General features: G+C 39.4%; 1 protein-coding gene across 1 annotated transcript; it reads left to right on the plus strand.

Moving 5' to 3' along the window:
• Positions 1–752: 752 nt before the first annotated feature.
• synpra (synaptoporin a) lies at positions 753–23,072 on the plus strand (the record flags this gene model as incomplete). Its single annotated transcript, XM_079241902.1, has 6 exons — positions 753–773; positions 918–983; positions 19,688–19,812; positions 20,165–20,363; positions 20,652–20,843; positions 22,821–23,072. The coding sequence occupies exons 1-6, from the start codon at positions 756–758 to the stop codon at positions 23,070–23,072; spliced, it is 852 nt and encodes a 283-aa protein (XP_079098028.1). The 5' UTR covers positions 753–755.
• Positions 23,073–23,801: the final 729 nt, after the last annotated feature.

Here is a 23,801-nt window from a genome sequence, read left to right on the forward strand (position 1 = left end):
TAGTTTAACTCAGACTTGCAGCAGGGGGGCATTGTTTGTAAGGATTTACCTGCTAGCATCCTTAAAGCTCAGCAATAAACACGTTGCATCTTGTTAAGTTATACAAGCACAAGTGGAAAAACTGGTAAATGCTGGTATTTGTTACACAGAAAGCACATAACTATGATTAAAAGACACAATAATGATAATTGGTTATTTGAAACTAATGTTACTGTATATCATCTCCAAATGATTTCAGCAGACACCTTTGTGCAATGTTTTTATTTGGACTGTGTGAGCTTCATAACATGATAACAATAACATTGAATGATTTGTTATAGGTTGTATCTATTTAACCAGAATAGAAATTTTATGTCAATACAGAACTGATAGAAAAAATACCCCCCCCCCCCCCCCGATCACATATTTCCTACACCCGCCCCTGCTCAGAATAACACTATGGTGGAATCATTGCCGCTGAATCAAAAGAATATCAGAAAAATTATGAGATAAATAATTATTTTTATCAAAGAAAAAGCCAGTACTCCTCTTCCAGGGGTCCAACCCGCCTCTGTCTCCATGGCAAACTGCTGCGATGCTCAACAATGCAGGAAAAAGAAATAAATAAAAGCGACGGCTGTTCGGGCTTTTCCGGTCGCGGTCGGAATCAGAGTGTTTGCGCGCGACAGACGCATCAGTCGCTTCTCTTGGCTTGCTGTTTTTAGGTTCTTCTCACCCATTCAAACAAGTAAGAAACAAAGCACCGTGCTGCTGACATGGACACCGCCAACCAGGTGAGAGAAATGGACAAGAAAAAGACGCTTTTGTCTCAGGGATGACTTGGAGCTAATTGCCACCTAATTAACCAGAGTGTCGTTAATTGGGGCTACAAATCTGTCAGTGTGTGTGTGTTTCTTAAGTCCTTTGTCTTTCTGCAGCTTGCATCTGTGGGGACATTTCAAGTGTTAAAATTACCTCTGGGATTTATCCGTGTTTTGGAGTGGGTGAGTTTGAAATGAATCATTTTGCATGCAGTAACTTAATTGTGCAACGTAACTGCATTATGATGATATAATAAGCCGAATCATTCGCTCAGCTGTCGCCAAAGCTGCTGCTTTTTCCATTTTGTAAACATCTAGTTTTGCTGAAATTCTGGTGTTTGTGGGGTGAAACTTTGTTGGCTTTTTGGGGAGGTGTTTGTGCGTCTTTCCACGCGATCATCATCATGGCTGTGATCCGTTACGCCGTGACTAAATGGTTTAAGTTTATGTAAGGATTTGGTGCCAGCAGATGCGGTTATGTACTGTAGCTTTTTCAATTAGGACTGCGTGTGCCAACCCTGTGCAAAACCCTAAATACCCCATTTTACCTCAAGTGAAATTATATAAGACAGGGGTGTCAAACTGCAGTCCTGGAGGGCCGGTATCCTGCAGGTTTTTGTTGCCTCTGTGCTCCAACACACACCTGACCGACACTGAAACAGGTTGACAAGAAGCTGCTGGATCCATTGATTCGAATCAGCTGTGTTAGTGGAGGGAAACAACAAAAACCTGCCGGATTCCGGCCCTCGAGGACTGGATTCTGACACCCCTGATATAAGAGGAATCACCAGTAAGAACTGGGCATCCTTGAATCAAAGCTTTCTGCGTGGGTGTGGGTTGTAGACTCTTGTGTTTATAATACAGTGCAGAAAAGCCTGCAGCCAAAAAAGATAAGTGAATTTCTTTGATGTGAGTTTAGAGAAATTACTGTAGCCATGAGGGTATTCAGCTTTTGCTCCAATGCTGTGTGTCTTTGTGCTTGTGTGTGTGAGTCTTCCCCCAGTTTCACCAGTATGAAGAGAGATCTAGTTTTCACACCATGACATCAAATGACAAAAAGTACGAGTTTTGCAAAGGAGTGAACGGATGACCCATGGTTTTATCTATTTAAATGAGGCAATGCGCATGTTTATCAGTAAGGTGAATTTCCTCTCAGCTGTTTGTATCAAATTCACCAAGATGTTTGTGTGCCGGAGCCAAAGAACCAGTAGCTGGTCCAAAGCACCATCTGCATGAGGAGGATAACACTATCACAGCTCCTGATGTGTATCTTCTTGTTGTGCTTTGTGTTTGTGTGGGAAGGGAAGCATGTGTGATGATATGAGCATTACTCCCTGCTGCACACACCATCTTGCTTCCTCACATTTCCAACACTACGTGACCTTTTCCTCGCTGCACCTTTGCCTTTTCCTCCGTCTTGACAGAAGAGGGACGCTCTCCCAGCATCTTTGCTGGCTTTAGGGCTGAAACACTTGCAGACAATTCAAATGAAGAGTAAAGTATTCTGATTAAATCTGCAGCTCAGCAGTGGTACAGTTTGTTTCCCTTCACACTGTTTCTCTCGAGCACCAGGGAGGGAAGAAATCTCTGTTTTACTGTGATCTCACTTTTCTGCCACTGTCTAGAGCTGTTGCAAAAATGCTATTTTCCCCCTTTAAACCCAACATTACACACTGCTTTCTGGTCATTGTTTATTCGCTGACCCAGTTGTAACATGTACAGTTAGAACGAGAGAAGCCTGCATGGACCAGTAACTTGCAGCTGGATGTAATGCTGCTCAGTATCAGACTCTAGTGGATGCTGGAAACATTGGATGGATAGAGTTACTTCATGATGTCTGCCATTAAAATCATTCTACATTATGTTTTTCATGATAACAAACACATTTTCTGCTGTAGTGGTGTAATTACACATGGAAAATTGCATTTGTAACAGTGAATGCACATGCAGCTCAGCAGTGGTCATGTGACTTAGACTCCTTTGCACTGTACAGACACATAGACTACATATACTGGAATGTTTATTGACTTTACAGATACTTTAGGAGTTCTGATAGAACAAAAACTCAGCATATCAAGAAAAGTGGATATGATCATAATCATAAACATGTTATGTTATAGCTGGTAAAAAAAAAATGCGTATAACATTTATATATAGAGAATTAATTCACTGAACAGTTCATTCAGTAAAGTGGATATGATTAACAAACATGCTTATAATAATAATAAGTTTCCTCACAGATGCTTTTGTCACAGCTAAATACCATTATAAAAGTTTCACACCAATGTAATAACTAAATACTGGTGTTGGATGTTGCAGAACTGTCTGATCAATGCAACACAGAGAGTTGCTAGGTTACGGTTTTTGATTTTCTTTAACCAATGCACCAGATTAATCATGTTGAAGAAGAGGCAGAGAGGCATGTTTTAGATACAGCATCAAGAGTCACTGCAGGTGATTGGATGAAAAATGTTTCTCCCTCGTGAGTTAATCTTAAACAATCAAATCAACAAAGCTCTTTAAAGCCCGGAGATCATCATTGTTGACTGTTGCCGTCAACAAACAGACAGTTTGGAGCCTGGAAAGACTGGTTTCGGTCTTTTCTTGTCATATTCTTCCCCACAGTGAGACAGAAGCAAAAAGACATATGTTGTCTTTGTCTACATGCCCCGAGGCTTTCTCCCAGTCCCGAGGACTGAGGACTTTGTTAAGGCAGAACATTTACTTTGCAGATGATGCACTCTTGTCTGTGTGGCTGATTAGTGGTGTAGACAAGCAGAAAGCTGTTTAAAGGTTACGTTAACCTTACTTAAAATGGTGAAGTAGGGTTCCTATTTTGTTAGCCAGTAGTGGATCTCGAAAAAAGCAAGGCATATTCATATTCAATTATGCCAGCAGGATATTGTGCATCTGCAGTCTTGTTTTACTATATCTGCACAACCCCAAAACAAAGAGAACACTATACTTGTGGGGTCCTCCAGCAAAATTCTTAGCACAAGCTGAAATAGCTTTGAGAGCCAAAACATGTTTTAAGGAATGCAGTGAGAATTAGCTAGGTTAGGTTTAGGAATTAAGCTGTGATTGTTCTTGGTAAAGTGCAAGAAAAGAAAATCTGTTACAGCATTGGTAGACCCTGACAAATATAGACAAACAAACGTGTGTGTGTGTGCGTGTGTGTGTGCGTGTGTGTGCGCGCGCTCTCGGCCTGTTTGGCAAGCCGTCAGTGGCTGGCATATTTCGCTCCAAACAGCTGTAAGGTCCCCTCCTCTCCAGCGTTGATCAACTCATGCAGAAGCTGTCCTTTGAGATGTGCCCAAACTCCTCACTGTTTTTGTCATCGTGCTTATGCATGAGCATTTGAGGAAAAGATGGAAAGAAGGGAAAGGAGAGGAAAATTGTACAGTTGCTTGAGCACATGATGCAAATTATACGCATTGCCAGGCTGTGGATGTCACACAGGGCAGTTCTACAAGTACAGTATGAGTCTTTGTGACTCATTAGCATGAGCCAAAGCCTCAATCATGAGTCTAATTTATGAGTAATGGCTCCGCTCTCAGCCAAAACTCCTCTCTGACCCGTGACGTCATCTTCAGTACCTTACTGTACGCCAGTGTTGTTTTCCTTTGGGTGGCCAGAGAAATCTGTTTGTGTGCACACCAGAGAGGGTTTTCCTCACCCCTTAGTCACACATGCTACATCTGTCGAGTCATTTTCAGATTTTACTTATTATACCTTCAACTTAGAAATCAAATGTATCAGTTTTAACCCTCCTGCTGCAGCTTACTGTGTTATGGGAAAATGGCATGGTAAAAAACAAACAAATGCAGTATTAGATTTGTCCTCTTGTTAATGCTTATCTTGTGGGCTTTTTTTTGTTTTGTTTTTTTGCAAATGTCATGAGGAAATTAAGTTGTAAAGTAAATTTGGTAAATAAAACTAATCTGAAACTTAATAAATAATTACATACATATCTTGATTCTTGACTCTCGACTCTTGTCTCGTACTCCATTTCTGCCTTCTTGTCTTTTCATCTCTTTTTCTGATAACATCCTCATGTGTTTCTTTGCCTAATTAGCCGTGATGTGCATTTAAAACAGCTGGTGTGTTTATAACTGCTTGCTAGCATGTGGCACAGCACGTAACGTGAAACTTGGCTGCAACATACTGCAGAGAAAGTTGAACATTCTAAGCCTGAGCACACTGCTGGACAGCCGTGGCTCCAGAAATGCACATAAAAGATGTCACTATGGCATCACATGAGTCTGAAACGCACATTTAAAGGTTGGAAAGTTACTAAAAGTGCCTTTAAAAGCATCTGAACAGATAACACTTGATCAAACTGCAAAGACCATGTCTTCACGGGCCTTGTTAGGTTGTAAGATTTCATTCTGCATGTTGGTGTGTGTAAAATTGAGGATATTAGATTCATTTCTAAGCTTAATAAATTAAATGATTCTATTGTTTATTGCATGAACTCTTTTTTTTTATTAGCAGAAAACAGGTTTAAAAAAAAAAGAAAACATGCCCTCCTTTAATGACAAACCACATGGTCCTCATTGGTCATAAAATTAGGCAAATACAACTTTAAATGAGCAACAACATATAACTTCATGTCATTATTCATTATTTGAAAAGTAAGAAACACTAGCAGAAATGCATGAACAAACTAAGTTTACCCCATGTTTAACAGCTTGTAGAAGAACCTTTAAAAGCCATAATGTGGAGTAATACTGTCCTGTATGATATAATCAGTTTCAGAAATCATTGTTGCTTCATTTTATTAAGGTTTATAAGGATTTGGGGATCCATTTATAGTCTGGGATAAATAAAGTTACATCAGTAGGATCAACTCTCCAAAGTGTGTATGCATGGTACATGCCATGTCCCCTGCTCTCCAAAAGCATTTGGATCCTCAAGTTATTTCCTGAACTATAAAAATGAGCATCATCGGCAAAAAACAAACTAACATTACAGTAAACAAAATATCTCCACTTTTGTCATATCCATGGAAAAGGACATTGTTCCATTTAATATTGAACGTGCTAACTGAGATCTGGGATCGTTTTTACAGTTTTTTTCTAACCAGTTTGTTTAGATATTTGTTATTAACAGTTTCTAGATTGATGGGAAGTTGAACAGTTGTTCTGCTGAGATCCTTCCTGATGTTGTTCCACAGCAGTCGTACTGACTGATGATCCATTAAGGTGCTTTTACTGCAACCTTTTTGATTCAAATTTGTGAATGTGAAACAAATTCTGATTTGTGGTGGAAATAGAAGTTGCCCTGAATCAAACCAGTAAATGAACAAGTTTTTTTTCCGTTGTGTTTTGTCTTCTCTTTTGGTAGTTTTTGATGCAGCAGTCAAATCTTCGGTTGTACCGAGTGTAGCTTACCATCCTGGTGTGAATGCAACTTAAGCCAGTGCTTAGCAGCATTGCTTGCTGAGTCGTTACTCTTAATACCTACAGATGAACCTTTTTGACTAATTAATTCTACTCCGTTTTCTTTTTAGTTGTGCACATACCCAGAATTTTACCCTGTTGTGATACAGAAAAATGAAAACCCAGTAAAACAGGTTACAGATTTTAAAAACAGCAGCAAATATGACATTTTTTGCATCCCTTTATCTCTTTGCATTCGTCCATCTAGTTTTATCTCTCCATCTTTTTAGATGTCTTTTTTTTTATCTGTCACTTTAGTAATCTATAGAATCATACGTTTTTAGAGATTGTTGCACAATTCTCTTGATGAACATTTGTAAAGAAGCCGAAACAAGCAAGCAGTGGAAGGGAGACGCTGAGAGATTGGCGACAGCTGTTGACAGATATCACGAGAGACTTGCCAGGTCAGGGTTCTGTTTTTCACCTCGAAAACAACTCAGCTCCTTTTTGCAAAGACTGTTGGGGGGGAACACATTTTTTATCCTAAAGCAGAGGGTTTGTGGTTTGCATCACATGCAAGTTTATCATGATAAACTGATTTGTATGCAGTTGAACTAGAGCTCGGATAGATTTCAGATTTATTAAATTAGTGTTTTGCATTACAGACAAGCGATTCACGTCTCAATATTTAACTGAGAAATCTGTGAAAACAGCGTCTAAATTGTCTTCAGCTGCAGTCACATTTTCCTTGTTATATTATGTTAATCCTAAAGATCAGTGGCGGGGCCAGCCCAGGCACATTTCAATTAATCTGTATTTTCTAAAATAAAACGATTGAAATGGCATCATTTCTTTATTATATTCTGTTAGTGTCCTCTACTTTAATTCCAGCATCACTCCTTCAAGAGATACTTCAAGCATCTCCGTGATGAGAAGAGGAAGATGTAACTCTGCTGATTTACTCTGTTCTGACACCTGAGATGGGAAAATTCACTGAGCAGCTTAACACACTGAATGTGGCATTCATCCTCTCTATTAATCTGCAGAAAAAAATAATTTTTTAATGAAACATAAAGTTCAGAATCTGGATTTAGCCATTACTTTCACCTTGTCATTATTAAGCACAGGTTGGATCTTAATTAACGGAACATATGGTTCTCATGCAGTGTTTGTATTTTGGGCTCTTGGACTGAGTCATTACTCAGCTTGTGGTACTTCTTCACTTCATTAAACAGATCCTTAAAACTTTGTTTATTAGTTGAAGTAATTTTACGTTGTATGTTTCATTCATGGTATTTATGGTGGTATTTCCTTTCTACATAATATAAATGCTGTGTTAAACCTGGTCTGATTAACATTTTGATTTTTGAGTTTGCTTGTTGGAGTTGTAGGTTTTATCAGAGGCGAGTTCCTGGGTTGTATGTAACCTACTCTGGCTGGTCTGAACCAGATCTCTGGTTCCCAGTCTGCCCTAAGACGACTTTCCGCCATCTTTGTTACAGAGGGGAAAATGTTAACCTGTCCTCTCCTTTAGGTGGACATGTCTGATCGAACAGGACACACGACACAAGTAGTTCTAGAAAGAGCGCAGGTGTTCAGACACAACGGAGGTCAGTGTAAGCAAGAAAAAACAGAAATAGAAATGTCACACATGCACACGTGTTCTTTTTATCACACCACAATGTTGTTAAAACCCTCTAAGAATTAAGGCAACTTTTATGTGAAAAGCACATTCAGTGACATAAAGAGAGAATATGATTGTTAAAAAATCACGTTAAATAATTCAGTAAAGAAAATGAAAACAATCAACTGGATAGATAAACTAAATAATGTGCAGATTTCATGCAAATTGTGTGAAAGTTTAATCTTGACTTTGTTTCACCTGTTTGCAGCCTGACGGCTAAATTCTCTCTGTGTTTTGGACTCTGGTCTGGATTCTGGTCTGGCCTCTGGTCTGGACTTTGGTCTGGTCTCTGGTCTGGACTCTGGCCTGGACTGTAGCCTGGACAAGTTGACCTGCGTCCTTTGATTTAAGAGCTCTGTTAGGTTTATAGTCTTTCAACATATAACTGAGGTATTCTGGACTTAAACTGTTCTGGTATTTGAAAAACAAATTGTTTTGGTTTAAAATCTCTTCTTTGACTGGAAACCAGTGTAAAGATGTTAAAACTGGTGTGACGTTCCAGTTAAATCTGCAGCATCTGGATGAGCTGCAGATGTTTAACGCTCTTTCTGGGAAGTTGGGTTAAATGCTTTTAGGGCACATTTACAGATAGTTCAGTTCGCTCATCTGCTTGAAAACCAGATTTCCATTCAGTTGCGAGTGAACCCTGGTCCGGTTCCCTTACAGTGTGAAAGCAAACGGAGCATCCAGTGAGCCGGTGAGAGTAAACCTGGATTTGTACTCACACGGCGTCTGCATACGTGAAACGTGCTCACATGTGTTGCAGTTTCTCTTGCGTGTCAACACAAATTCAACAAGTAGCTCCACAAATCTGGAAACATGTAATCACAAACCAACCAGCTGCAGAGAGGGACTTTGTGCAACAACGCTGAAAGCAGGGGTGGACACCAGGTCTGAAAGAGGTGCACGTCAAACCTCCGCTGACCAGTGCTGAGTCTACGACGGTGGCATCATAACCGACCTCACGCGGTCACCTTGTGAGTACAAGTCCTGCTTAAGTGATGCAGACATTCTGATGAAAACCACATAACATTTGAACAGTAAAGTAAAAACAAGAATCTCAAGAAAAAGATTTATTGCTGCTCTTTTAACTTGAGATGAAAAAGTTGTTTTGACCCATCAATGAACCAGATTTTTCTTCTTTCGTCTTAGTTTGTGGTCATTTTAGCCTCTAATGAGTGGATGTAACAGCATGATGTTATTCAGGTGGTTTAGTCTGCTTGAATAAACTACAGTGTAAAAGCAAATTAAACTAAACTAAGGTGCACATTGTTTTTTGGAGTCCGCTGGACTGTCATGGTGGGAATGCACCCTTACCTCCCACGTTGACTGTCATCAAACCAGATATTTCTAACATCATCTGTGAATAATCCTGCTATGTCTTAAAACTCCTACAGCTGATTAGTTGCACTGGTTTCCGCTTTAATCCTTAATAAACTTCCTGCTTTTATAAATTCCTCTCACCACCATGGCTTAATTGCTGCGTACCCAGCTTCATAAGGGCAGTGACTGTCCCTGAAAACAGAGGCGCCAGGTTCTTGCTATGTAATCAGACCAAGCATCCACAAAGACCTCTCAGTGACATGAAGGCGACAGAGGAAGGGCCCTGTTATAAAACTGAATGGAAATTTACTTCTAGTCAGTCTAGCTTTCAGCTGGGTGAAAAGGACAGATAGGAGAGATGAATGCTTGGCACAAAGTGCTCCCTTTGCAGCACTTCATGCCAAACAGCCGCTGATTTTGTTGTATCTGCAGAAAACCTTTGCTATTCTATTTATTTCCTTGTGTGAGATTTCATGTAGTCAGTAAAGTAAAAGCTTTTTTGGTCATGTAGCAGGATTTTTAGCAAGTTTAAGTGAATAAAAGAACATTTGCACCTTTTGCACAGTTTAAGTCAGTCAGGACAAATCCCATCATCATCGTTGTGCAAAAGTGAAGCTGAAACGTGCATCTGGCTGTTTGCCCCTACTGTGCTTCTTTTTGTCTGGTCGGTGTTTGTCATTTTGTTTTGTACCCGACTAGCTGGCGTAAAATTGCTCATGTTTACACATTGGAGAGTCGCTGCATTGAGAGCAAGTGAGACTGGGTGTGTGTTGTTTTTGTGCATGCTTATAAGTGTGTGTGTATGCTGACCCTGGCTAATGCTTCTGCCTGGATGGAGAGAGTAAGATATTTTTATTCTCTCTTCACATATATTCATTTTGCACATTCGCATCTAGGCTTTTAAACACTGCAACACACTCATGCAGCGCAGTTATTCTAATTCAGTCACAAGTGCAGCCATGCAAATACAAACATGGACATCAAAATAATTAGAAAAACTGTACGTACACACAAGCATGAAAACCCATGACATTATGAGTCCACATTTAGTGTCTTTGGTGAAACAACATTGGCTCTTTTAGGTGATTTGAGGTCTTGGATCTTCATTTAAAGGAAACTTGCAGACCTGTGAAAGGAGCCAATAAAAACAGCTACTAGAAAAAGTGATTTCAGAACAGGGAATTTAACTCTTCATGCACAGTTTTCACCTGTTTAAAAGCTGTTTTATAGCATGTGCATGGCTGAGGATGGTTGTAAATTAGCCATTTTAGTTGACATTTCTGAGTCATCTAATACACTGCCACTCACTTGTAATTACTCAGTTTGCCTCAGTGATAAACAGGACAAGAAAGGGATCCAGCCAAGCTTAACAGTACATTTATATTATAGAAACATGATAACATATCAGTCCACAAAATCTACAGAATAATTAGTAGAAAAGAGAAAAACTTAAATAAGACTTAAGAGATAATAAATTTACTGTACATGTCTGTAGAATTAAAGCGTGTAACATGTAGCCCTGCTTTTTAAAAATGCATGCATGAAAGGGTTAAAAGATTAATAATTTTGAAAAATACAGACAGAAATCCAAACAAGCAGAGCAAACAACAACAAGCTGAAGCAAGCAAGCAGTTAAATAAGGAAATGAAAACGTGGTGGTGTGCATGCAGAGGCGATAAAGTGGATAACACATATTTTTTTAAATAAAATAAGACATAATAATGACAACAATGCGAAGCCTGAATGCCAAAATTTAAATTTTGAAGTAAAGAAGACGAAAACCTCTCAATGATTAATCTCTGTCTGCAGTTCAGTTTTTGAGCAACAGATTTGTTCATACTTTATTTGTGATCTTTAAAAAATAGAAACTTTTGCAATCTTTGTATTTTTCTTTCCTTTTTTGTCGCACTTTTTTTTTTTTTTTTTTTTTAAACTGACTAACTTTTCAACATTACAGCTTTATTATGCAACTTTGCATCTACCTGACGTTACCTTCCCACACAGAAGGACAGATGTTACAGAAGCTATTAATTATTTAAATTTACAAAAAACATTTGTTTGCATCAGCAGAAAAATGTATTTGGAACAGTGTATGATGAAACAAATGCTAGGTTTGATATCATACTGTAGCATCCTTCCTCCATGTTAAGGCCATAAAATCCATGTGTGAAAATTCTTTTCTCCGCTGCCTCTAGACTGCTTCCACCCATTTCCAGCATTCCTTGTTGCTCCAGCAGGCTCTGCTCCTGTCTGTAATGGTTGCTTGCCTTTTCACCTGCTTGATGACACCATATAGCAAAATATATCATCATTAGCCAGTGTGAGAACATCCAAAGAAAATAACTTTGTTTTACTTAAAATATTTTGTTTATATTTCTAACTAACATTGTGCATAGGAGTATGGCAATGTTAATGCACTACAGTGACGTGGAAAGTGCATAAAATATCATTATTTCATACCATGCATGATTTTTTTTGTGTATTCTTTCTGAAAATGCTAAATCCACATGGTTGTTTGATGTAGCTTTAGATTTGCATGGCTCCTAACTGTAGGTGCTGCTAAGCAGAATGAAAGACAAACCTCTGTCTTGCTCTCTGTCTCATCCTTTCATAAAGACTGCCCCAGATTTTTTTCTCCCCTGTAAGCCCAGTGGGGCGACGGATGAACATCTGAGGCGTTTTTCTCCTCCTCGGGCAGCCACTTGACACTGCATCGATGCCTATCATCTTGAATCGAGCAGGTGGACGGCGTGGGTGTGTGTGAGGAAGTTGATGGAAATGTCAAGTGCAGCTCATCAGTGAACCCACTGTATCTTTTTTGCTCATTTACAACTTAACTCAATCCACACCTCCTCAACTGGTGCTCCCTCTGTCGTTTCTTCTTCTGTCTAAAACAAATTGTTGGGATAGTAAGCTACTTGTTCTTATATTGTCCTCTTTTCATTTTTAAATATATTTCACAAACACATATTCCTTCTTTTACCAGGTTCATCAGTTTTCAGTATGATTGATTCAACCTGAAGCCAGTGGATCAGTTTTGTGATCCTCATCCAGACTCTGATATTCTGCAATGCTAGTTTCTCGTTATCCTGCTTTAGCTACATTACTAGACAGAATCCATCTGACCGTTCATTCTATTCTATTCTATTCTATTCTATTCTATTCTATTCTATTCTATTCTATTCTATTCTATTCTATTCTATTCTACAGTCATTTAGCAGACGCTTTTGTCCAAAGCGACTTACATCTGAGTGAGAACAACACAAGCATGAAATCAAACAGTAGAGGACATCGTAGGAAGGTGCTGGTGGACTGTCCAGTTGGACACAGATTCTTCCATGAAGTGCTACAGGCTTCTTTTTTTTTTTTTACCCTTCCCATTAATACCATAAAGTTTGTTGCAAAGAACTGGGCTAAGTTCTCCAACTTTCCAATAAATACAGCTAAACTAAGTGTTGAATTGCTCCTTGAAGAGCTGAGTCTTCAGCTTGCTCCTTAACGTCGACAGGGACTCTGCAGAGCGGACAGAGTTTGGGAGATCATTCCACCATCGTGGCACAAGAGAGGAAAAGAATCTGGCTGGTGATTTAGTCCCACGAAGTGGTGGTAACACGAGAGGGAGTGTAGGTCTGGATGAAGGAGTGAAGGTAGACGGGAGCCGTTTGAGTTATTGCTTTACAAGCCAGAAGCAAAGCTTTAAATATGATGCGTGCTGCGACTGGAAGCCAGTGAAGAGCGATTAGCAGTGGAGTGACATGAGCTCGTTTGGGTTGGTTGAAAACCAGACACGTTTCAGCGTTCTGGATCATCTGCATCTGCACATTTAAGGCTGTGGATAAAATTAGGAGTCGCATTTTTCATGTATTAAGTGTAAAAAGTGTTAAACTGCTTTGGCAGCATGTCATGATGTTTCACAGTGGGACTGTGATTTACAGCGCCATGTCGGTCAGTGGAGATGAAGGCAAACCAAGATGCTTTGTTTACACTGCAGACGAGCTTCATTCCTGCGCTCCTCTTTCGCTCCCTCCACCCCTCCTCTCTTTCTCCCTCTATCTATCTCGTGTTTCCCGAGGAGCCCAGCTGGGAGAAGCAGATAAACACATGGGGGCATGGAGCTTAGCATCCACCCTCCTTCCACAATGCCACGCTCTCCTGTTCAAAGGCCCCCGCCAGAAATGAGAGGAGCTAAACCCGAGCCGAAAATCACAGGAAGAGGAAGCAGCGGCAGGAGAGAAAATACACACATAGAGAGAGGAAGATGTTTATCTGCTGCTCTGTGTGATAATTAGGAGTCTTTATTCTCTCCCTTTTCTGGTCACTTTTCTTCATTTGATTTCTTCAGATGAGCGTACCGAGTGTACAGGATGCAGGCGTCCTTTTAACTGTTTTTTATACCATATGAGATGTTTTTTTATCTCAGAACAAATTAAAGCTTAAGAGCGCTGAACACTTCTGCAGAGAGGCTTCCAGCCGAGGCTGCAGCTGTGCACCTTGTCAGGTAAACAGCATCCTGCCTCCACCTGAGGCCCAAAGCTGCATGAAATGAGTCCACTTTTCTATCAGCCAGCATTTGGCTTTAATCTCAGCTGACCAAACCCAGCAGGACCAAATACATTGTCCTACTGGACTGACATTAGCCTGACAAGACTTAAATATTTTGCAGGTTTAGTTCACACCTTGTGACCTATCAGAAACCATCTAAACAAACACAAGAAAAGCTTAGAAAATACACTGACATTGATATTTTCATGTCCTTTAGCTTTTCCACAATGTCACATGTAACCTGCATAGAAAAAAATCAAATCAAATCAAATCAAATTCACTTTATTTATCCGTTAGGAACTTCATTTGCGGGTAGAGCACAACCATGACAAATAAAATAAAAAGACATGTCCACACACACAACTCAACATGTCAGTTAATAAATAAGTTAAAAACAACAATTGACACCAATATGCCATACACAGTCATAAATATAACAGTCTTCAATAGCCATCAACCATTTAACAGACGGATAGAGGTGGGAAGGAAGGTGGAAGTGGCCCTCTTTGTTCTCAGAGGGAGAGACCTGTACCTGCGCCCTGAAGGTAACAGGGTGTAGTAAGAGTGCAGGGTGTGCGAGGGGTCAAACAAACTCTTTTCCATCTTGTAGGTTTGGTTCTTGTTTCTAAAACGTTCCTGTATGTTTTAGACGTCGCTGATCACCATCATGGACGCTCGGTTCTCGTTATAAGGTGGCTCATTTAGTTGGATTTGTGAGTCTGTTTGGTATATTACATGCTGTTAGCATTAGCATTCTTGTAGCTGCACCTAGGGTGACCAGATCTTCTCACTAAATGTGGGACAATGTGAGATTCCACTCTACCATGACAAAGTTAAAAAAATAAAAAAAACTTTCTATTCTGCTCTTTGGTAATAAAATTACTAACCAAACATAACAAATATGTGATTATAAAGCCTCCCTGAGAGTTGCGCGTTTTTTGTGACTCGGATTTTTGTGACGTTTTGTGTCATATTCGCCACCGTGTGACACATAAAAATGACTGACAAACCGTCTCACAATCTCCTCGAACCGGTTTAACCAAGGAATTTATGCTTTCCCAGTCTTTGTTGTAACAACACTTTCTATTCTTCTTTGCTGCGGTCGTCTTCCAGTCCTCCATGATCAGTCGGTGTATTTATTTATTTATTTTCGTTAGTGGGTGCATCCTATATGTGCATTAAGTCCCGCCTCCGAGTTTGATTGACATGAGTGTAACTCAAATCAGCAGGCGGTGTGATGTGACAGCCATCAAATCTTTTGCCACATACAATTAGTAAAAGCCAGTTTTGTTTTGTTTTGTTTTTCCCTGGTCGTAACAATGCGGGACAGCGCCCCGTTTTGTGGGACGTGTGAAAAGTAATAGAAATGCAGGACTATCCCACATAAAGCTTGACATCTGGTCACCCTAGCTGCACCTACTCACACTCATTCATATTGTTCATGTTGGCTGTGGTTATGAGGGTTATCACTTTAACTCTTTCATGCATTAATTAATAATAATAATAAAAAAAAAGCATCATTTTTTAAAATACTGTATTTTACCTCTACAGACATTTGCAATAATACTTTATTAGTGATTTTAGAATATATCATGATTTATGATTTATTTTAATGTATTATATAAAATATTTATAGTATAATATATAAATATAATTATATTATGTGAATCTTCTATAAAATATAGCTGTATCTTTTTCTTTTCCTATTTATCGCAAACATAATTACATTATGTTCAATTATATCATATATTTATTTGTTCTCCAGAGAGTGGAAACATATTGGGTGACTTACATCCACTGAAGTGGTTTATTTACAAAAATACCATCCTCATTCATAAATAAAGCTTGTAAATAGGTGTCCACTACAGGGCTACTATAGATGAAAGGGTTAACTGAGAGCGATGCAACACTTGAATTGATTTTCTAGGTTAAAAAAAACTAGCTAGTGTTTATTAATCCTGATAACTGATTCAATTGATTGATGGTTGGCCTTGTTTATTTAATGCAGACCAGGTGTTCCAGAAGCATCTTTCTCTCTAAACTGGTTCGCTTTGCAGAATATCACTTAGGCACAAAACGGTGGGACTGGTTTACCGCCGGTCTTCTACAGGATGGCATGTACCTACATAGTCTCCATGCACTTCAGACATGTTCCCAGGATCTTTGTGGATTGTCCATCTCAGTGATCTGAGGTTCAGTAAAGCTGAGATATGCATCCTCTCCAGTAGCTGGCAAGCTGTACGTGCAGCTGCCTGTAATATGGGAGAGAAGAGGTTCATGCTAACCAGGCCTCAGCTCTAATTATGGTGATTATTATTGTGAGAACTCTTGAGGCAACAGAGGTTTATATGAACACATGGGCCAAGGGAATACATTGAGGATGTGTGGGATTGTTTTTGTTGCATGGTCATATTTGATTATATAAATGAGAATCATGTTTATCTGAATGACTGTGATGGTTCACAGTGTTCATTCTGAGGAAGCAAAATAAATGTAGAAATTTGGTTCATTGTGGTAGATAGACCAAATTTCTGCACATCAAAGCAGACAGTGGCAGAGAAATATAAAGACAAGCTCAGACAAAGTCCATATCAATATGCATTGAGACATAAGCCGTTTTCCAAGATATGAGGAGCTGCGATGCAGGAGAAGGCAAATTTCCACAGTCTGCTTCTGTGTCTCTGCAGACATTTTTCTCTCCAGCTCCATAGAAAAATCTCTGGAAGATCCCAGCCTGAGATAAAGTTCATGTATGTGAGTGTAAAGAGTTTGATTCTGCCTCGCACTCCTTTTTCACTGACCTGTATAAAGCTTCCCACTTCCTGGTCATCATTGTGGGTTCAGATGCGTGTCCGGCGCTTGTCCCTAACTCTGAACCTGTGCAGAGCTTTCCAGAGATCCCTTTCATTTAATTGTGGTGCGTTGCAGCAGGGAAGCATCTGATACCTGCAGGTATCAGCAGCCTTTAGGACACTCAAGCTGAACAGTTTGAAGTGTATGTGAAAAGCAAACGCGGGAAAAAGCCTGTCGAACAAATTTTCAGTCCATTCTCCTAAATATCTGTATTCGTGTCTGTAAACAGCTTCATGTCACCTGTCAAAATGTTAAACAGATATTGAATAATTTAGCACCTCTTGTCATTATCTGAATGTGTCTGCATAAAGTAGCCTGACCAAGCTGGAATCCAAGTGAAGGAGCTAAGTCTGTACAAAGCGACTGGTAGCTTGGCCCAGGAGTAGGTTGACACGCCGCTTCGCCGTAAACTGGATCTGCAATTGTTTTTCCACTCAGATTCTTTCGTCATCTTTATTCCTTGTAACATCTTCCTTGTGACAATACATATACATACAATATGTATGTATATATATGTATATGTATATATATATATGTATATATATGTATATGTATATATATATATATATATATATATATATATATATATAAAATATATATATGTATGTATGTGTGTATATATATATATATATATATATATATATATATACATACATACATACATACACACACACACACACACACACACACACACACACATATATATATATGTGTGTGCATATATATATAGCAGCTGTTCTGTTTGAACCTTCTGTTTGCACATCTCTTCTCTAACTTGCTTATAAATGCTGCTCTGTTGCCATCAAGTGGCCACAAAAGAAATTAATGTATGACAACAACATTATGATACCATCATCTAATGAGAAAAAATGGCATATTTATAACTCAAAATCTGTTACATGAGAAAAGGATATAATTTAGTCATTTTCGATGTTATAATTTAAAGTGAACAAAGCAGTAATATTGTCATAATGTTCATCAGAAAACAGCATAATAACAGTAGCAAGAACAAAATGCAAATATAGGCTGCACAAAAACTGAGATAATGAACCTTCTAATATTATTCATGTATGAACTGGACCTGTGCAACATTCTGGATGTGTGTTTTAATCTACCCTTACGGCACTGTGCACCCTGACACATGGTCTACATGTTAGACATCTCAGGTCCTGTCTTCTCTTCCTGCTGATGACCAAGCACAGTTTCTGCCTCCTGATAACTCAGCAAACTTCTGAGTCATAGGCTGTCTCTGTTCTCCATGTGGTCCTCCCAGTAAAGCCTATATAGTTGGAGAGATGTGGTTTTTAGGGCAAGTGAGGCTGATTTCTAACCAGATGTGAAGTAAAAATCCAGATTGTTTAGATCAGTCACCATCAACTCTGGTCCTGGAGATCGACCATCCTGCAGGTTTTAGTGTGTCCCTGGTGGAACACACCCTATTCAAACGGAAAGGTTGTCGACTTCTACACCAGCTTGTAAATGAGGCATCGATTTGAATCAGGTGTGTTGCAGCGGGGAGTCAGTGGGTCCGCTCCTTTACCGCCAGCCATGCGATGAGTCTGGGGAGAATTCATGACAAGCAGCGATGGAGGAGTTTGCCAGTTAAATAGAGGAGAGAGCATATGCAGGCAGAAAGAGGCTTCACCAAAACAGCAGAGGCCTGGATCTTACGGGCCGAAAATGGTCATAAAAGTAATAAAAAGTTCATAATAAAGCCATTAATTAAAACGTATTTCTGTCAGGTTGTATTCTGCGAAGTGTAACCGTGTCCACTGGAGAGTCTTAGCAAATAAAGACAATTAGTTGGATGGTAACACATGGTACAAATTATATACTTCAGTAATGTGTAGCTCATGATGAACTAATGCATTAATTCACGAAGACTTCACCGTGAATTCCTGTTGCTCATCATGAACTAATGATGATCTCAATGTTGATTCATGTGTTTACTTAACTCCTAACTGATCATCAATTAATGAACATTAGTTCACTGTTAACTCATCAATATGTCAACAAATTTGCAGGTTTAGATACAAATATATCATTTAATTCCCTTCTACTTTTTTTAAAATTTAGTTTTAGTTAAAGCAAGACACACTTAAAGAAGTTCTCTTAGGTGAACATGGATATATAAAAGCGCTTGGAGTGATTATTAGGGTTTTAAAATCACCATATTAATGCAGTACATTTAACAAAGATATGACACTGGTATGTATGGAAATGCTTTAAATAATAAACATAGCTGCTTTAGAAACAACAAAACAAAAAATAAATAGATAAATAAATCTACAATCAACCTTTATTAATAGTCACCCAAAGCGCTTTCCATGTTCACACAAATGAACTTCTTTGAGTGTCTTGTATGAATCAAAATGAAAATAAAATCAGTAGCAGGGAATTTGATTATGTTTCTGTTTAAACTGGCAATTATGTCAACATGTTGATGAATTAACAGTAAACTTATGTTCATCAACTGATTATCAATAAAGGATCAAATAAACACATGAATCAACATTGAGATCATCATTAGTTCATGATGAGCAACAGGAATTCATGTTAAAGTCCTTATTAATAAATACTTTAGTTCATCATGAGTTAAGTTTTACCTTAGTACATGATTTGTACCATTATTGCAAAGTGTTACCAGTTGGAATATGACATAACTTTACTGAAAAGAATCATATAATCAGCAGAAGTCGTTTCAGGAATCTTGTTAATACGACGTTATCTACTGAACTTAAATAAAAGCCACACATGATTAGTTATCAACTTGGAATATTTTGGAGGTTTTTGTACAAAGCGACTGGTTTGTTTGTTCCACCCGTGTGGTTAAAAGAGTTTTTGCCACACAAGCCGTCAGATCTGAGCCGGTCACCCAGCTGATTCTCAGGTTGATTAAATGGAGTGAAAACTCTGCCCACGCGGCTCACCTCATTCGGGTGGGAAATGGTGCGCACCCGCTGAAACCTGCAGGATGGCAGATCTCCAGCACTGGAACTGGTGAAAACTGACCCAACTTTGACAAGTTTACGTTAAGTTGATGCGCTCACCCCAGGTTCATGTTGAGTGATTTAATTTTGCAGTTTTTCTCTGTGGTTCTGCAGCTCTTTGCCATTTTTGCTTTTGCAACATGTGGCGGCTACTCGGGGCAGCTGCGGGTCAGTGTGGACTGCATAGAGAAGGCCAGCAGCAACCTGAGCATCGGCATAGACTTTGGTTATCCTTTCAGGTGAGAGCTTGACTGTCAGTCTGCTAGTTCCAGATCTGAGATTCATTCCAGTTTCTTTAAACTCTTCAGTTCATGAAAGTCAAATTGAAAGAAGGATAAAACTCTGCATGAAGTGACTTTTCTAAATTCATTCATTCTGCAAAATTCACATGGATAGAGCAGTTAATGATCACACAAATGAAAGTATCATCAGTAAATCAGGCCTTTTCAGGGTTTGACCGCTCTACCTACCTGTGTGTGTGTGTGTGTGTGTGTGTGTGTGTGTGTGTGTGTGTGTGTGTGTGTGTGTGTGTGCGTGTGTGTGCGCGCGCGTGCGTGTGTGTGCGCGCGTGTGTGTGTGTGTGTGTACCAGGTTGCACCAGGTGTCCTTTGAAGCACCCATGTGTGAGGCCATGAGGAGGGACAGAGTCTTCCTCAGTGGTGATTATTCATCCTCTGCTGAGTTCTTCGTCACCATTGCTGTCTTTGCCTTCTTGTATTCCCTCGCGGCCTCCGGCATCTACATATTCTTTCTGAATAAGTACCGTGAAAACAGTCGAGGGCCTCTCATTGTGAGTATATTAAAGTCATACACTATTCTTCTGATTGACATTTTATATTCTTTACATTTAAACAACTCGTAGCATAACTGAACCCTAAACACTCCTTCCAACAGTTCCTTCAGTCTAATAACAACATAGGAAATATTTAATTTAATTTATTATCACTGTTTTGTTTTATTTCAGTGCTGTTTAATATAATGTGGCATTATTTTGTGATCATTTGGAATGACAAAACAGTGATCTGTTTTCTTGTTTGTGCTGAGTTTATTCAAACCCTCTGTGTCTTCTCTGTCTCAGGACTTTGTAGTGACAGTAGTTTTCTCCTTCTTGTGGCTGGTCAGTTCCTCTGCTTGGGCCAAGGCTCTGTCTGATGTGAAAGTGGCCACTGATCCAGATGAGGTGCAGCTGCTCATTCCTGCCTGCAAAATCCAGACTAACAAGTGTGACTCTGTGCACGGACCTCGCTGGTCTGGGCTCAACACCTCGGTGGTAAGCGTGTGAAGTGCATCACTGCATTCTTAATGTGAGAGAAGATTCAGAGTATTATCCAGAGGAATTCTCTGCCAACGCAGTAATATGGTTAGTTTGTGTCAGGGACAGTGTGTAAAAACAAAAGATTTAGCCTGAGCCAGTTTCCATCTGCGGTCCCTGATAACACACTTCCTCAAATAAGAAAATATCTCTGAACAAGCTGGGAATATCTTAAACAAGTTGCAAATCACTCATTTCAAGTCTCTTATTAGGTGAAAAAGCCTTTCAATGCTTCTTTTCAGTCTTGTTTCTCTCCCATTGGATCAGGGGCGGGCAACTCTGCAGATGTTGTGAGTTTCCCTGCTGCAACATTCCTGACTCAAATCAATGGCTAATTCGCAGACTGGTGCAGAGTTTCCCATGAAGCTCTGCACCAGCTTGCTAATTAAGTCCTAACACTTGCAGGACTGTGGCCCTCGAGGACCAGAATTGCCAACAACCTTCTCCAGATGATGAGGACTTTGGGGACTGGTGGTTTTATTCGAACAAATATAATTTATTTCTATTCAGACTAGAGGTGCATATTTTTTGGCCTGATATGTTAATAAAATACATTATGGTAAGAAAAAAATTATTGGATTTCATAAGTGAGGTTCTGGGCAGGGTGGGGGGGGTATAAAACATGACTCTGGTATGTAACCTAAAAGCCAAATCATGACATTCCAGCAACCAGGATTTGCAGATTGTTTACTTTGAGTTGTGTGACAAAGTTTGACGGTCAGATCTGGTGATAAACTAACTTTACAGTGATTGCTGCTGTCATTAAATGAATAATATTTTCATTGGAAACTAAACTTACCTCTGTCTGCAGCCTGCCTGGTGGAAAAGTGTCGATCTTTGCTGCTATAGTTTAGTGTCGGTCATAAAGGTGGTTTGTGAAGTGATGCTTGACTTTGAGACATTTAGAATCGCTGCGGTAGGAGATGCATAAGAGAGCCAGACATGAAAGAGATGCTGAATTTACAGGGTGTAAAAAAACAAGGAGACATGGTGACAACATTGCAGGTCAGCACTGGGTTCATTTTGAGGTCATTAAAAAAAAGAGAGAAACGGTGGTATCATATGTTGTATGTAAGGCCACTACAACACGCATGTTGTCTCACATCATGCTTGCTGTCAATTTTCCATCATTTTTACTGCTATTGATCCTAGAACCTTTCAAATATTCACATATTACAGCTTGGAACACACAATAGTATTAATATCTGCAGATGTGTACAGATGCATCAAAAACAAAGTAGCCATAATAAACACACACATATCAATAAAAGCAACAATATTTTAGGTGTGGACATTAGAAGACTTGTCAGAAAGAATAGATTAAAAAAAAAAAAAAGTGTCTCTAGTTTTGCAGAAGTGAAGAGCTGAAATGTACCAGCCTTTCCCCACGTTACTTTAAAGGCCGTGGCAGCGTGGAATATAAGAGTTTTCTACGCACTTCCTAAACATAAAAAGGGAAAGGATTTGGAAAATTATGAATAATTTATTTTTCTTTAAACAAAATAAATGAAAGTGGACTTTAATGTTTACAAACTGAATACTATAAATTCATTTAATGTAACAAAATGATTGAAAGTGGTCAAATAATGATTTCACTCTCCATCACGCCACCTGACGTGACATACTGTCTCCCCCGTCACTTCTGCCACTCATCTAAAAGTTATTAATATACTTGATTTAAATATAAATCCCTTTGTTACATATAACCTATACAAAGATAATAACACACACAAAAACTACATGGACTCTTTAATAATCCGTCCATTTTCTACACTATTTTTACAACCCAGCTTTCCTCCCACTGAGCTGTAAACACTAAACTCTCCACTGGTTTTTCCACATCCTGACCGTGCACTTTTTTGTGTAAATTCTTATCTAATAACAATAATGTCCAAATAAACTGATTTAATTTTGTGTTGTTGCCTTCCTCCTCAGGCGTTTGGGTTTCTCAACTTTGTTCTGTGGGCTGGAAACATCTGGTTTGTCTTCAAGGAGACCAGCTGGCACAAGGGCACTTCCAGGTTCGCAGGCGCCGCAGCCGAGAAACAGGCGGGGACCTTTAACCAGCAAGCCTACAACCAGGGGAGCTTTGACCAGTCAGGAAGCTACAACACCCAGGGAAGCCTTGATCAGCCATCCGAGTACAGCCAGGTGGGGGGGCCCACCTCCTACTCCAATCAAATGTAGCTGTGCCTTAACATTCTGGAAGCTGGCAACAAATGCAATCAGGTGACAGGACAGGAGGAAGGTTTGACATTTGTCTACAAAAGAACAAAACGTAAAGCGGGAGCAAAGTATGCTTACTATAAATAGAAGAGTTGTTGGGTATTGTACAAAATGATTAGATGTAGTCTTTTACTTCTTCTCCTCCAGCTGTTACGTTTGCTGAATGTTGTGTTTCCAGTAGTTTAAACACATTTGTGACTCTGTGTTTGTGCTTTATAATCGACGTACGCTGTTATAACTGGATGTCTCTCCTAACGGGTTCCCTCTCTGTCCGGAAGGGAGAAACGTTTCACAGTGCATGATGTTGTATGTGTGGTAATGAGCTCTCTGAGAAATGAGGAAAAAAACTCCCATTTTGTGTCGGACAGTTTACATCAGGGGTGTCAAACTCCAGTCCTGGATGGCCGCTATCCTGCAGGTTTTGGTTGTCTCCATGCTCCGACCCGCCTGACGTCAACCAATTTTTGAGTTTCAAAGAAGCTGCTGGATCCATTTGATTTGAATCAGCTGTGTCGGGAGAGGGAAACAACAAAAACCTGCCGGATACCGGCCCTCCAGGACTGGAGTTTGACACACCTGGTTTACATAATTCACACCGTCCTGGAATATCACTGACAGCTTATCTGATTCCAGCATTTTTTAATCTAATATTATGATAACGAGTATTTAAGGTTCATGGATTCAGGATAT

This window comes from Telmatherina bonti (assembly GCF_933228915.1).
Source record: "Telmatherina bonti genome assembly, chromosome: 6".
NCBI lineage: Eukaryota > Metazoa > Chordata > Actinopteri > Atheriniformes > Telmatherinidae > Telmatherina > Telmatherina bonti.